This window comes from Metopolophium dirhodum, chromosome 4 (assembly GCF_019925205.1).
Source record: "Metopolophium dirhodum isolate CAU chromosome 4, ASM1992520v1, whole genome shotgun sequence".
In the NCBI taxonomy this organism is placed as follows: domain Eukaryota; kingdom Metazoa; phylum Arthropoda; class Insecta; order Hemiptera; family Aphididae; genus Metopolophium; species Metopolophium dirhodum.
This window is the reverse complement of record NC_083563.1, coordinates 3,768,552-3,784,230: the sequence shown is the minus strand read 5'-3', so window position 1 is coordinate 3,784,230 and position 15,679 is coordinate 3,768,552. Positions and strand designations below refer to the sequence as shown.

The 15,679-nt window shown below is 30.8% G+C and overlaps 1 protein-coding gene, 1 non-coding gene and 1 pseudogene across 7 annotated transcripts; 2 read left to right on the top strand and 1 right to left on the bottom strand.

Annotated features, from left to right (window-relative positions):
- Window positions 1–1,662: 1,662 nt before the first annotated feature.
- LOC132942983 (uncharacterized) lies at window positions 1,663–5,438 on the top strand (annotated as a pseudogene).
- A 2,257-nt stretch (window positions 5,439–7,695) lies between these two features.
- Window positions 7,696–11,965, top strand: LOC132943707 (uncharacterized Golgi apparatus membrane protein-like protein CG5021). 6 transcript variants are annotated; one of them, XM_061012760.1, is made up of 9 exons: window positions 7,696–7,806; window positions 7,883–7,994; window positions 8,056–8,129; window positions 8,197–8,261; window positions 8,890–9,044; window positions 9,192–9,271; window positions 9,638–9,796; window positions 9,880–10,011; window positions 10,763–11,965. In XM_061012760.1, the coding sequence occupies exons 3-9, from the start codon at window positions 8,127–8,129 to the stop codon at window positions 10,835–10,837; spliced, it is 669 nt and encodes a 222-aa protein (XP_060868743.1). In that variant the 5' UTR covers window positions 7,696–7,806; window positions 7,883–7,994; window positions 8,056–8,126; the 3' UTR covers window positions 10,838–11,965. The 6 variants fall into 6 exon arrangements, with proteins under 6 accessions (XP_060868743.1, XP_060868741.1, XP_060868742.1 ...); XM_061012758.1 differs by having other exon boundaries at window positions 7,883–8,129; XM_061012759.1 differs by lacking the exon at window positions 7,883–7,994 and having other exon boundaries at window positions 7,706–7,806; window positions 8,029–8,129.
- A 422-nt stretch (window positions 11,966–12,387) lies between these two features.
- Window positions 12,388–12,480, bottom strand: Trnai-uau (transfer RNA isoleucine (anticodon UAU)). The gene is given in 2 exon segments: window positions 12,388–12,423; window positions 12,443–12,480. It is a non-coding gene; the product is annotated as a tRNA-Ile (tRNA).
- Between the last annotated feature and the right edge of the window lie 3,199 nt (window positions 12,481–15,679).

The window sequence follows — 15,679 nt, the reverse complement described above, 5'->3', positions numbered from 1 at the left end:
TTCATCTAATATTTATTATTCTATTAGGTAATTTAATTTATTGGCAAATGGTAGGCAATATAAATCCGTTCTAAATTCTAATGACACTGCTTTTTATAATATGAATGTCATTATACTCTCTTTCTCTCTCTCTCTCTATGAGAGTGTGTGCGTGTCTTAAATACCTGTTAAGTGGTTTTATACATAATTACTAATTAGTATCTGCAGTGATTCACTACCGGTTGTTGTTTTCACGTTTATTTCTATAGAATTAAGTTTTATTCGAGCAATAGTAGCATATACCCTTCTATGCTACTGTTACATAAAAAATTAGTTTTGGAATTACCTATGCATTATTGCTTTATAGGCTACATAACCCCCCCCCCCCCCCAAAAAAAAAAAACCCTGTATACACCTGGGTACCTACCTACTACCTACATTAATATTGATTCCATTTACAATTAATTCAATTATAATAAAGTGATTTCATAAATATTAGTGTAATGGTATCTATTTAAGGATACCTGTTTTGTTGAAAGTTTTTTCACAATAATTAAATGTTTTAAGTTAATTATGAGCATTTTTAATTTACATTTATTATACACGCGTAACTCACTTAACAACTGAATTGTCATAAAAAAAACTTCCAACAAAACGCAGAATTTTCTTACCATCAAGTTTCATAATAGGTCGATTCACTCTAATTTATAATCCAACGACATAAAACGTGCATTTCTGAACGTAAATTTTGAATGTTACGCATTTGTAAGACGGAGACAACACATGCGGGTGTGGCGTCCTCTTAATATAGTTCAGAAGTCAGTCATTGGGATCACTCAGTTTGCGTATGCGGGACGACTTTTTCGGTCGAGTCGGTCCAAGGTTTATAGATAATAATATAATAATAATATAATAATATATTATTATCTATGTAACAAAATTAGATTTTTAAACGAAATACGAAAACCATAGACATTTTACTTATAGAGGTCGATCCAAATACATACCAAAAACATTGATAGTCGCGGCCGATATGGCGCAATGATGCAGCCCATTTAGTATAAATATTAAATATAATTTATGAATATATATATTTATTACTGTATATCAGAGTAACTCGTAGCGTTTTAGATTTGACGCCCTTTTTGCACTGAATGTGGACTGAGTGCGAATACGTAATCGATTTGACCATTATTCGGTGAACTGATGCAGTGTTTTATATTCTATTTATTCCACAGACCACCGATTTTGTCAGTGCAATGGATGCATTTTATAAGAATGAACCGTTTTTCTCTATAGACTATAACAGGACACATTATCTTCTAATTTCCTATTTATCATGTTATTATTATTTTATTATTTATATCTAATAATAATGTTTTTTTTCTTATTCGATTTATAGAAAACATTCGCGTAGTGCTAACTGTTAGTGGAATTTCAGTGCACTTTTTTTGACAAATCGAAAACGCTATCAGTAACCTATCTTGACAGTTGACACGGTGATATGATTTCGAACTTTAAAGTTGAAACTTGAAACATTTTGTCGTCTTTTTGCTTGTATTGCTTTTATAAGAAATTAACTGAACCTAACCTTAGAAATTCCCATTTATTTACGTTATGTTTATGCGTGATCTGTTGGTCACACTGTTTGTTAAAAGATATCAAAGTTTGCTATCAAATCTATGCCGAGTAATCCCCATGGCAAAAGACTCCGAATTCCAAAAAACGCCATTTCCTTTTTTGAAATTTGAAAAGTGCTTATTTTAAGTTTTACTTACGTTTATTTTTTTGATGATACTATGGCAGAGTACATGAGATATAACTATAATTACACTAAGTGTGCACTTAGTTTTTGTAAAAACACTTACAAGAGAACTTCTGAAGGAGATCAACTATCGTTTTTTCAGATTTCCTGAGGATCCAGTAAGGTAAGAAAGCCTTAGATAATACATTATACAAAGATGGGACATGCATTTTATTCAAGAAGAGTGTTCAAAGAACATGCTAGTTAACAAAGTGATTGAATGCAATTAAGATTGTGGGATCCTCACCACAGATAATATTGAATAATAACTTTAAAACAATACGATAAAAATATTGAAATTAATTTCAATAAATTTGTGTTTAATAATATGTTAAAATATTTTTCTTTAATCAGGCTTTAAAGTAAATTGTACGTACTCACGACCGCGAAACCGTATATAACACTTATGGTAACTACTAACCAGTAGAATCTTCAATCGCATACTATTTTACTAAAGACTAAACTATGTGTAATGTGTATTGTGTATTAGCACAGAACAATATTAGGTATAAGCATGGTTAAATATTTATTAAGCCATGGATAAAGGACTATTTTTGTATTATTATCTAGGAATTAAGGTGTATTTGTTTAGGTGATAAACACTAAATACACCTTGCTAGGCATATAATAATTTTTTACGATTATCGGTATAAAGAATATTATATTCTATCATATTATAATTATTCTGTGATTCTAGTAGAAGCAAGGTGTATTGATAGGTTAGGTGTATCAATATCCAATAAACAATACACTTTGAGTAGAAGTATATTATACCTATTCATTGTAATTGTATTTGTTATTTGTATATTATTCTTTATCTCGATGTTTGCGCCGTTTGAGGTAGTTACTTATTATCTTGAAACATGATAACAACACGGCAGTCAACCCATAATATTGAATTACCATTGAGTCAACCTACACGTCATACTATTATAATCTATGTGAGTCTATGCGGTCAACGGGGTCATTATAAACATAAAAATAGATCTATTTTGTTATGGTTATAAGTTATAACTTTTAAATATAATCGATTACGGCTATAGAGCCATATAGACCTTACACAGTTTGTTGTACTAACAAAATCGGGAATATCCAGATGTGGCCATCTCTGGTGGGCGCCGGGTGGTGCGTTCTTTCCTTGCGAAACACCAGTGATGCCAATATGCCATTCCTTGCGAACTGAAGCATTCTTATTAACGGTTTTTAAAATATGTTAATATTCACATAATGTTGAAGATCTATTGACTTTTTTAATTATTGTATGATGTACCATTGTGAGTATTTGAGACTATGATATGGCACCAAAATGTTATCATTTTTTAATATCAGTGTTATGGTTATCATACAAATACAACCACAGATCAAGGATGTGTTTGGCCACCACGGTTATCTTAATACCTACAACCGTGATTGCCACAGGTATATGCTATTATCACGATTAAAGATATTGTGTTGATTACGACGCGTTATCACCGCTTACGCTGGCGCGTCCGTTTTTGTATTGTCGTTAACATTAATTGTTCCTAAATCTGAATTATTATACATATTGTAAACTTTTTTGGCCGCATTTTATTTTTGATTTATTCGCTGGTGAACGCCGCGGGAATTGGGATTTTTTCTAACTTTTGTAGGTTGGCATAAGCATTATTTTATTTTTTCTCATAAAGTTCGCTGTTATCAATTGTTATCAAAATCGGGAAATCTGTACCCGTCCCATATTTTACTAGTTGTGAATTATTATATATATTTTTTTGTATCGTCTTTGGTCGCGTGACGACGCGCCTCCACAATTAATTTTTCTCCCGCCTCGCGCGTCGACTTTTTCGCCGTTACGGGCTTAAGGCCCGTCTTCGCTCGCCTGTCACGACACTATTTTTTTTTATAGCTTTTTCGCTCTCGACCCGACTCGAGCAGTCCCACGTCTCGACTCTCCAAACCGACTCGGCCATAATTCGCGCACCCTTGTTGTATTACCGCATTATTGTTATTTTAGTTGTTCATGTGTAAATAAACCATCGATCATCTTCACAACGTGTGCCCCTACTAACCTTATCCACAAAAAACCTTCTGATATTGGTAAAAAAAAAGTAGTGTTTTACCGGCAACTCGTACCGCGGTATAACCAAACCGGTAAACACCACAATATCCATAATAAGTAATAACCGTGACTATTATACACTGTCTATATTAATATATAATATTAGTAGCTATTGTTCTGTGTTATTACTATTAGTACACATAACTTATTTAGTCATAGTATATAGTGCATGTAACATAATCAGTCCGTGGCCATATGTTTTCTTCTCTTTAGTAATTATATGCTTCAATACGCTATATTAATTTGATAACAAACGTTAGGACTTGTAGAATATTAAAATATTATACAACTTACAACTAGTCAATTGGCGAAAGCCAAAAACAATAATATACAAAATAAGTAGACCAATAATTCTAAATGTTTACTCAAGTTTAGTGTTTACAGAGTCATTGATTGAATATTGTATATTTAATCATTAACTGAGGAGCTTACTATCTACCTCTAGTATCTACTAATTATTAGTTTTAACTGTATTATTTGTTATTTATAGATGTGCTATTTGGGTTGAGAACTGTGATTCAAAATATTTGCCAAAAGTAGACCTTGAAAATCTGAATAAAAGATATAAATTATGTTCAGTGCATTTTGAAAACCGAATGTTCAATTTCCAAAAGAATAGACTTTTATCCAATGCAGTACCAACAGTATTTACAAGTTAGTAGATTAATAATTAATTAGTTTGTATATTAATTTTATGACTACATAATTATTAATTATTATGTATCCTGTGTTTTTAGATAAACCCCCAGTAACAACAACAGTTGCATCCCAAAATGTTTATGAAACTATAACAATAGACGATGACGTCCCACCAGGTATCCCAATTGATGCTCAAACGTCTTGTTCAAAATATGTTGTATTAGGTATTTAAATTATATTTTACTATTTAAGTAATATTTAAATATAACTAATTACTGTATAAAATTAAAATAATTTGAAAAAAAATGTATTTTAGATAAGCATATTAACAAAAACTTGTTTGATGTGCCAACAAATACTGGAATTGTAAAAAATTCAGTAAGTCTCCAAACTCCAAATTACTTATCAGCCAAATCACCACGAAAACTTAAACTTAAGAAGCAACTAGCTGAAGAAGTCAGTTTAAAGAAGCAATTAGAAAAAACTGTCAACGAATTGAAAAGACAATTAGAACAAACAAACTCTGAAGATAATTGTCTCAAATTGTGTGAAATGTATTTACCCTCAACAATGTATATGTTGGTAAAAAATTATTTGTCAAACAAAAATAAAACACCAAATGGCCAACGACATCTCAATGAAATAACACAATTCGCACATACTGTTCATCATCTTGGACCCAAAGCTTATTATTTCCTTCAAAAACATTTTACCCTTCCTCATATGCGTACTTTAAGGAAAAAAACTGTTCAAAATGTTGACAAAAATATTCAAAACATAGTTCAAAATGACCATAGGTACAGTAAAATTTAATAGTATTAGAAACTAATATTTTTACATTGTAATCAAAGACTGATTTGAGGTCAAAAAAACATAATTTATGTAATGAACTCTTAATTAAATATATTTCGTACTAACTGTAATATTTATTTGTATAAAAGTTGTTTATTTAAGAAATGAAAATAAATGTTATTTGATCTTCAATTGAAAAAGGTAAAAATGTAAGTTACATTTTTAACTCATTTTTAATCCAGTAGGATAAAAAAAAAATGTTAACCCGGCTGAATATTCTAAAACACATAATACATTTTTCTTGATTAGGTTAGGATTTTATCTTTTAATTTACACATATACTAAATAACTTAATACATTGTATACCATAGAAGAAACACCCACAGTGCTGACTTGTGCGCATGGGCGTACTACACGGCAGGTCTACTAGAAGTTGACATGGTGGGTGTTTCTTATCTGGAATAGAGTATGATATTATGTTCAGGATAAGAACTGTATTGCTCTGTGACCAATTTCCGTCTTTGGTGGCAGTCAAGCACTGCCAGTCCATCCTCCTACCAGCCTACCATCTGTATATCTCGACTATGCATTATTTCAAGAACGTATCAAAAAAATATTTTTTAAAAAAACTTATGATTTTATAATGTTTTTATTTACAATAATTTATTATTATATTGTAAACCTTATAAAACCCTTATTTTAAACCCTCAACCTAATCAATTTTTAAATTAATATTTTGTTGTATTTTAAAATCAATTTTTATAGTTTTTTGTGGTACCTAGGTAACAAAATTTCTAGTTTTTATTATTGGTACTTGTATAGCTTGACTTAAAAATCGTATTTAAAAATTATAATAATTAATCATTCGGTAGTAATGTATAGTATACTATATGTTCAGTGGTGTGACTTGAAATTTGGCAAGTTCTAATCACCAACCCAAACTGAATAAGTGCATTTTTACTATCATATTTTTAATGTCATTGTAACAGTATATAGAGCCTTGTATTATATTTTTAAGCTTTTTTACCCAACAAATAACATAGAAAAGAAAACTAATACAATTGGAAACTGAAAATCTCCGTAAACAGTACAAAACAAATTAAAATTTTATCGTGTAAAGAAAATGTGAATATAAACAACCAGTGAAAATTTAATTTTGTCGAACACCAATTTTGTGTAAAAATTCCCGTTTTTCCTTAATTTTTATTTTGTTTTTCCCGGCGCTTTTGAAAACTATTGGGAATTTTAAATGTTGACCTCCCAAATGCAAATAACTAGTTTCACTTTCCCATCGAACAAGATACTTAGCAGAAAATCGAAACAACTTAGTAATTTTACTTTTAAGAATTTTTTGTTTTATCTTGCAGTCTGATTAGATATATATATATTATTATATATGTTATTATTATTGTTGTATAACAAAATGTAAATTTATAATTTTAGTAATTGTTTTAAAACATTTGTTAGGAGTTATAGACATACTCGGTAGACAGTACTACAAATTACAATCCAAAACGGCTACATTCAGGAAGACCGAAATTATTATGAATAGGTAGTGTCATTGAGTCACTTAAATATGAGAACATTGAGAACAGATAAAGCGTTTTCAGAAGTATGGTTAAAAATCGTTCTGATAATCGATGAGGCAAGGCGAGTGTGCTGCCTTTCTTGATATATATACCTATCTATGCTACTTGACAATCACAGAAATTTCTAATTTGAAGAAATAAAATCAAATTTTGTACCCGCTTTTTTTTTTATTAACATACCTAATATATTTTGTAATTTTTTAAAGATAGATACACCTAAAGATTTTTGAATTTTTTTTTTTTATAAATATGTGCGTATTCAACAATAATTAGCATACAAATTGTGAATAATAGTATAATTTATATTATATTGGTCATGGTTGAAATATTTCAAATATTAAAAATAATATTGGAAATATGGAATATTGAGGGGTGTGGGGGGGGGGGGGCTGAGCGCCTGAGCCACCCACGACTATATGAGCAATTCATAATTATTGTAGCACCCTAAATGTCTGAACTCTAGTTGCACTGGCAACACATCATGTTTGTGCGAAAAATTAAACAAAATGTATAGCATAACATTATTTACTATATAGCTGTATTATCTAGAGTTGCGCTGAGGGGGTTTGGTAGAACCTTCCTTAAATTGTCCGAATCGGAATACGATTTTTTAGTATATAAACATCAACGATAAAATTACTCTGCCGTTAATATAATAGCTTTCCAGTTCATAATAATATGGGCTTTGAATAATAATATAATTGGCGCCAAAATTGTCGTGATAACGATAACGTGCAGTTTGCAGAATTTATTGATGAAACGGCTTTCGACGTGCATAGATAATAATATAATCTTTAGTGCCCCGTAGTCGTTTTATCTATTTTCCATGGTCGTATCAAAATTCACTATCACAAATTCGTTGGTTCTTTAATGTGAAACGTCAATGGTCGATCGTCGTATTCGAGGTAATTAATTATAATAATAATAATTATTATTAATTAGTCATATTGTCTACCTTGTTCATATTGTAATATTGTATAGTACGAACTACGAATTATACCTATGATACACTAGTAGTCAGTAGACGATATTCTACAACTTGCCTAAGTCGAACTCTATCCTGAATTTTAGATTATTTAAAAGGCTACGTTCTGTAAGTGTTATAATTACAAATGTTTATAATATAGAATATCATATCGTTTGATACTATGTAGCCCCAACACCGATGCACAATTAAGCGGCGCTCATCAGTTACAACACAGTCTCTTGTCCGCTACTCAAATAAATGGTAAGTCAATATCGTCATTATTTCATTATTTTTATTATGGTTACCCTGATTGTTCTGATGATTACAGGACACGCTCAGCGACGATACCATCCCTTTCGGAGAGGAGAACACGGCAAATTCTACAAAATTACCGTAAGTTGAATATGAATGGAATACCTATACAGTATATTATACTCTGTGGCTTTTGAAGCCGTTGGATTACTGTTGTGAATGTGGAAATAATATACCAATTATTTCAAACAACACGTTTGGTAATCAAATTTAAAAACCAATTGTACCCATTTAATTAAAAACGTATTTTGTAAAGCCATATCAAACACTATAATCCTACACTATCGGCTGAGTATTTCAGAACCATATAAGTTCATATAACATATTTTGTCGGATACCGTTTGACATGGGCCAGGTGAGACCGTATTCTGTATTAGAGCAAATCAGACGTCGGCATTGAACGTGTTAATGAATTTCATTAACATATTGTCCGGTAAACACAAGCAGTAGTCTCTTGGTATATTGAGTATAATAAAATTGTACGCAAACTTTTATAATACCTAGTTATTTGTTATTACTTGAAACTCAATACCTCAAATTTTTTGATTTACTTTATCCAGTCATACATTAAAATGTAATACTTTATACATTTATACATTTTTTAACAGCAGTCAAATCTTACTAATATTTTAATGCCTTAAAATATTCTATATATTGTGCTTAATAACTTTTCTCTTGAAAAAATACAATTTTATTTATTTTATTTCAGGCATCCATGTGTAACTTTTTTTCACTTATTCTTCAGAGTGTCTGCTGTTCTCATCTATTTTTTTGGAAGAATATTTACCGATAGCTTTATCACATTATTTGTTCTTATAATTTTATTATTATCCATGGACTTCTGGATTGTAAAAAACATAACAGGTTAGTTCTCTACATGGCTACACAGGTGTATTTATAATTAATATAATATATATATAAATAAATTGTTTGATGAAAATATTGAGCAATTTATTGTTTAAAAAATTGTATGGATACCAGCAAACTTTAATAATTGTTTTTGATATTTAGGTCGTATTATGGTTGGCCTGAGATGGTGGAATTATGTAGACGATGATGGGGTTTCACATTGGGTATACGAATCACGAAAGGTGAGAAATTGTTGGTTCCTTCTAACTACAATACCAATAGTATTTTCATAATTGTATAAAAGACCTGTCATGAATAAGTGCTTAAAATTACAAAATTGGTTTCCATTATGTTAAGCTTGGGTTAAAATTAGACGATTTACATATTGCACTACTTTATATATTATGAATTTCAAAAATATTGACTTTTCATTGAACTATTCTAATCTTTTGATTAAAATAATCAAATTTTGTATGTTATGTATTTATAATGTAAGAAAATAATATATTTTTAGACAATATGTTGATATTTGTGTTGTTACAAACTCATGTTATCATCTCATAACTCAACCTAATCTTTATTACTGGTAAATTTTTATATGCTCTTAGTCAGCAAATATTATGAGTTCCCTTTGTCAACAGGGATCTGTGCAGCATCGAGTTAACTCCAGTGAATATAGAATATTTTGGGCTGGATTATGGTCCGTCACTGGAATGTGGATTTTATTCTTTATCACATCATTCTTTAGCATAAATTTTAAATGGATGGTAACTAGAACACATAGTTTATTGTATGGGTTTATTATTGTGATTTAACAATGGTGCAATATAATTTCTACTTTTTTCTATAGTTATTGGTCAGTATAGCGTTGACTTTGAACATTGCAAATTTGCATGGTTATATTAAGTGCAAAGGAGGAAATCAAGAAAACATGGGTATTTCTTCAATGGCCAGTAGTTTTATATTTCAAAATATCGGAAAAGTAAGAACATTTATCATATATAATTCATAAGAACTTTGTTTTCACTTAACCCCAAGTTTTGTTATATCTAAATAATGTATACCTTATTGCAGAGATTCCCAAACTGTGGCTCATTATTATATTTTTTGTGGGTCGCATTAAATTTTGTAATACATACTATTTTACGTAGACAAACAATATTGTTTAAGATGATGCCACGCCAGCATATTGTGTTCAGTGTGTACGAATGTATAACATAGCAAATTATACGTTCACAATTCTATTTTACTGAGTTATTTTTATAGTTGGACTGAAATGACCTATTATTAAATTTAAAGGTATCATTATTATCTAAGAGACTTGTATTGATATTATAATTTTGAAGCAAGATATGATCATTTTTAAATACTTACTCATAACTGGTTTGATAATTAAAATATTAATAAAAGTCTCAGAGATATGCCTTAAATAATAATCGTACCTTTAAATTTTATGATAGATCAATTCACTCCATTTTTAAAAATAATATAGTAAAATGAATTATTTTGAATGTTAAATTTGTTATGTTGTACGTTTCTTACTATTGCGGCAACAAAATATGTGGGTCCTCTTAAATATTTTAATAATTATATTTTATTAACTTTGAATTCATTATATCATGTTGTAACTTTTGATTATTTAACTCAGTAATTTGAATATCATGCATGTAAATAATAATTTCAATTCATCAATTGTATAAAACTATGGTAATAATATATTTTATTATTTTTAGGTTAGAGAGACAATGTCAAGCTTAAATAATACTCCAAGCAGTCCGCCAAATATAAAACCAACTGGTATTGTCTAAAATTAACGATAAAATGAATTGTTATTTTAACTATATGGCTAAATGTAAATTATAATTATGTGTATCTATGATTACCGTACTATATATTATAACTGTATACATGGGGAAATAAATTATGAAGTTTAATAAAAAAAAAACCATGCATTACCTACTAAAGAATTTTAAAATTCAACAATTTGCTTTGTATGAAAAAAATAATATTTCAGTCAAATAATTACATGGACAAGTATATTATGTCGTTTGTGTAGGGATGGATTAATCAAATAATGACAGACTTAACTAATCATTTTTCCTATTTATAACATGATGAATTGTTTATAAATAATAAAAAAAATTAACATTTATTATAAGTAATTAACACATAATTTTAAAAGCAGTATAGTACACAATAATATACATATTTAATTATTATTTTCGTTAAAAACTGTTACAGAAAAAGAGTGTTCTAAAAAATGATAATGCGTATTTGCTTAGAACATGATATATTTTACATTTGTTATGTGGGTGTTATTCAGTGGTGTATGTACTATGCATACATAGGGTTCTAACACTCCTTAAATTTCCTTCTAAAAAAAAATCTGAGTATCTACCATAATCAATACATAGAGTAGATTAATTGGCCATCATTTTTAATAGATATAAAATAAATTGTAGTGACAATCAAGAATCATAGTTTCAGTTATTATTTGGCTGATAAACGTTTGCCATAATATTGTCGTCTCATGTATCATCAATTATTACAACGTTTTTAAATCTTAAGACCTATTAAGATGGACCATGTTAAATACGCTAAACATGGACTAAATTTGAGACTAACTCTATGATTTGTTTTAGCCAATTATACATAGATAATATAAGAATCTATGCAATTATATAAAAACTGTTTATCAAAAAATAATATAGATGGGGATGAATCCCCTCCATGGTCTCAGGTCTTTACCTAACCAAACTAAAATCCTGTGTACGCTACTGGTTTAGTTGACCTAAGCAATAATTATTATTCATTGTACAATTATTTTCTGGAAATATGTCTTATTAGCATTTCAGTTAACCTATATCAAAATGTTGTGTACAGTTTATAGATAACACAATTCACACTGAAAAATATACCTAAATTGTTATTTGGAATTTTTTTATTTAACTAGAAGATTTAATACTTAAATGTTTTAACACTAAAAAAAAACTATAATCTATTGAAAAAAAATTATTGCAAGTTTTTTTAATTTTTGCATTTCTATATTATTACCATTATCATGCTTGGTATTTTGTATAAATAAAAATGTTTTGAACAGTGTTATTATAATAGGTAAGCAGCAGTTATATCAATTATTGTGAAAAGCCGAAAAAAAATTTTTGTTGGATTTCAAAATTTATGAAAAACAAAACAAAGTAGATTCATCATTCATATCAATAGATGATAACGGTAATAATAATAATAATAATTATCATATCGGGAATAGTTGTTTTCTATTGTGTTGGGCAGTTTGGGGGGGGGGTAAAGGCTCTAGAAACAGTTAATGGCGTTTAGAAAAAAAATGCAAAAAAAGTTATGGTCCAGGTGAGGCTCGAACTCACAACCCCGGCATCGCTCACGAACAACTGTCTTATAAGTACCGTGCGCTAACCGATTGCGCCACTGGACCTGTTCGTCAGGAGCCGATTTCTACCCATTTAAGTGGTCTCGCCAACAGTAATAACCAAATTTGTTATCCAAATACCGTTGTTTTAAGTTTTTTTTTTTTATATCGTTTAACAAAGTGTTTATTTTTATTCGATTGAGTCTTTGGTACCTTTGTCCATGTACACAATTAAAGTGAATCATCAACATTAAAGTGTGCTCCCGGTAAATTCACTTTAATTGTGTACATGGACAAAGGGGAGCACACGAGTTGCGTCCCAAAAAATCGAGAACGTGATTCATGTATTTTAATCAAGGGTTCTTAAATAACTAACAAAAATAAATAAACAGTAATAATTATAGTAGTTGTTCACTTCGAGTTCGATATAAATTATTTTTTTATAACGAATATCTGTAGTTGTTAATGTACTTTTAACACTGATATCAATACTTTCTTTTAAATTTCGATGCATTATTTGGCTGGTCTTTCATACAACTCTTGTGTATCTTTTCGCTTAAGAGAATTACTTACAATTTGTCGATTTATAACTGCTTCAGATAGTGCATCGTGGCTGTGGTCAGTATCACTTACGTTAAGTAAAATATCATCATTTTCGTTAATTTTCAAATATGCTGTACCTACACGTTTCAAACGTTGAATATTATTAGCCAAACATTTATGAAAACAGAACTTATACTTGTCATAATTATTTTCAATTTTTTTTGTTTTTCACTAATAATATTTTGCACTTACATTTTAAAATGTAGGTATACGAAAAAGTAACGAACGAAGACTCAACTGCAGTCAAATTTAATATACTAAACTCAACAATTATTAACAGTAGATACTGTACCTAATCAAGTATTTTATATCAGCTTGGTAAATCCAGAATATTGTGAAACTAAATGCTATACACACGTAAATATAATACAAAGCTTTAACGATATAGTATAGGTAGAATATAGGTGGTATTTTATTGTTCACGATTACGATAAACGAACTCGCTATCCATTATCGTAATTTATATCACTATCGAAACATAATATTAGAGCCCAGGCTATCTTATAATAATATTAACACACCACGGAGACCCCTGAAAACGAAATAAAACTCCACTGCCTAACCAATATATAGAGGGACGCAATTCGTGTATACATTTTTTACGGGACGCAACTAAGGTGCTCCGAATTTACCTACCTACCGCGGTAAAAAAAGTCTACGTATATTCTACGTAGGTATATTAAAGGTATTTGGTGGCAAGACGGGAAAAATACAATGGGGAAGATGAACCATGTCCTATGTTATTATTTTTTTTGTTTAAAATTTTCACTATGGCTTTATGTTTATCCTTATGCACGAAATATGAATATACCAGCTAGTATAGTAAAGTAAATGTTTTACAAGTAAATATAACTATGGGTATTATCATTTAGACATTAGATATGAAACTTAAGACTAGATAGGTACCTATAACTATCATTATCCTAATAAATGTTAATGTACATCAATATTGTATGACGTGTTTAATGTATTTATACAATGTATGAAAACAAAGATTTTAAGCTTGAATAACATTTGTTATATATGTTACTTTTAAGTAGGGAAGGGTGTCAGCACTGTAGTAAGGAATGGTGGGCTAGGGCAGTTCACACCAGTCTAGGAGAGACTGAGAGAGTGAGTGAGAGTTCGCCCATTATGAGCGCGATGTGTTGTGTCGACCGATGTTTTTTTTTTTATGTTAACTAGTAAGTAATAACTATGTGATATGTATTTAAGAAATTGTTTCAACCGTATGCGAATGATTTAAATGTGTAACGTAACGTTATTCTATAATAACCCTATGAGTATTAGTTTATATTACAATTCAGAAGTGGGATTGATTGCTACCTAACGGGGTAACGAGCGACCTCGTCCGTAGCATACTCCAAATACGGTTGCGGTACCGTCGTGAGTGCGATTTGCGTAATTGCTTGCGTGTTTTAGTAAGTGCTTTTTACATATTTTTTATTTTACAATAACAAAAATATAATAACTTGGTTTTGCGTCATATTACGTTTGCGCCATTTTAATATTGTTTTCGTACATAACCCAAATAGCGGAGGGTGATAAGTGATAACAATTTGTGCGGTCAGGACCATGGTAACAATCTATAGACCTTGGGTAATAACAGTCAGATTGTCTTATCAGATAAATCGCGAAAGTAAACAAACGAGTGTGCGATGGGAAACGAAACGGAAAATGCGAGCAGTTCGCCGGGCCACGTGAGCGACGTGAGTGCTTTGATGCGTGCGATACTCGAACAGAACCGATTACGCGAGCAACAAATGGAACTAATCATAACCAAACTAATGGACAACCAAAAGAACACGACCCCGTTGATGTTGCCAAATTTAACGAAACCGATACCGATGTTCAGTGGTGAGACTGGAGATACCGATGCGGTTGCGGAATGGCTGAATGCTTTGAAAACCGCCGTGCAGTTAAACCGCTGGCCTGATACGAGTGCGTTAGAAGCGGGACGTTCGTATTTGGAGGGTGCAGCAAGCATTGGTACCTGAGCCACATGACCGAACTCGCAACGTTTGAGCAATTTTCTACGTCGTTCGAAGCTGTTCGAAGCTGTCGAATGTTCATGGGTCAAGAGAATATCACAGAAACATGGAAAAGAATGTATGAGCGCGTCCAACAGAAGAACGAAACTGTTTTCGCCTACTTTCATGATAAAGTTCGAATGTGTCGTCGACTGAACTTATCAAGGAGCGAAACAAAAAAAATGATTTGCGTCGGGTTACATTCAAGAGATATGGCATGTGCGTTGATGGGAAATGGTCATGTACTTGAAGAGGAATTAATTGCGGATATTCGTGCATTCGACGAAATAAACTTAAATCACGGTGAACGTTTTCGCAATACGTCAACTCCAAGTAAGCAAGGAACTGTCGTGAAAGGGGAATTGGATCGAAGACGAACTTCGAAAGATCTGATGCAAGCACGAGTACTCCAGGTAGAAATGATCTGCGAAAAACCAACGATGGACCACGATGTTAAAATTGCCAGCAGACTGGACACATTCCGAGGGATTGTTCACAACCACGACGACCACTGAAGTGTAGTAAGTGTAAGTCAGAAGGACATACAGCAAAATATTGTCAAGTAACCAGTGCACCGGATGTCTGTTTAGTGAGTAGTCAGGCTAGGAGCAAGCTCATGTTCAAAGATAGTG

Excerpts from the sequence above, each read along its gene's own strand:
- LOC132943707 (XM_061012760.1), top strand. Across the intron at positions 9,797-9,879 it reads GCATAAATTTTAAATGGATG|TTATTGGTCAGTATAGCGTT; the intron begins GTAACTAGAACA and ends TTTTTTCTATAG. Across the intron at positions 10,012-10,762 it reads TATTTCAAAATATCGGAAAA|GTTAGAGAGACAATGTCAAG; the intron begins GTAAGAACATTT and ends TATTATTTTTAG.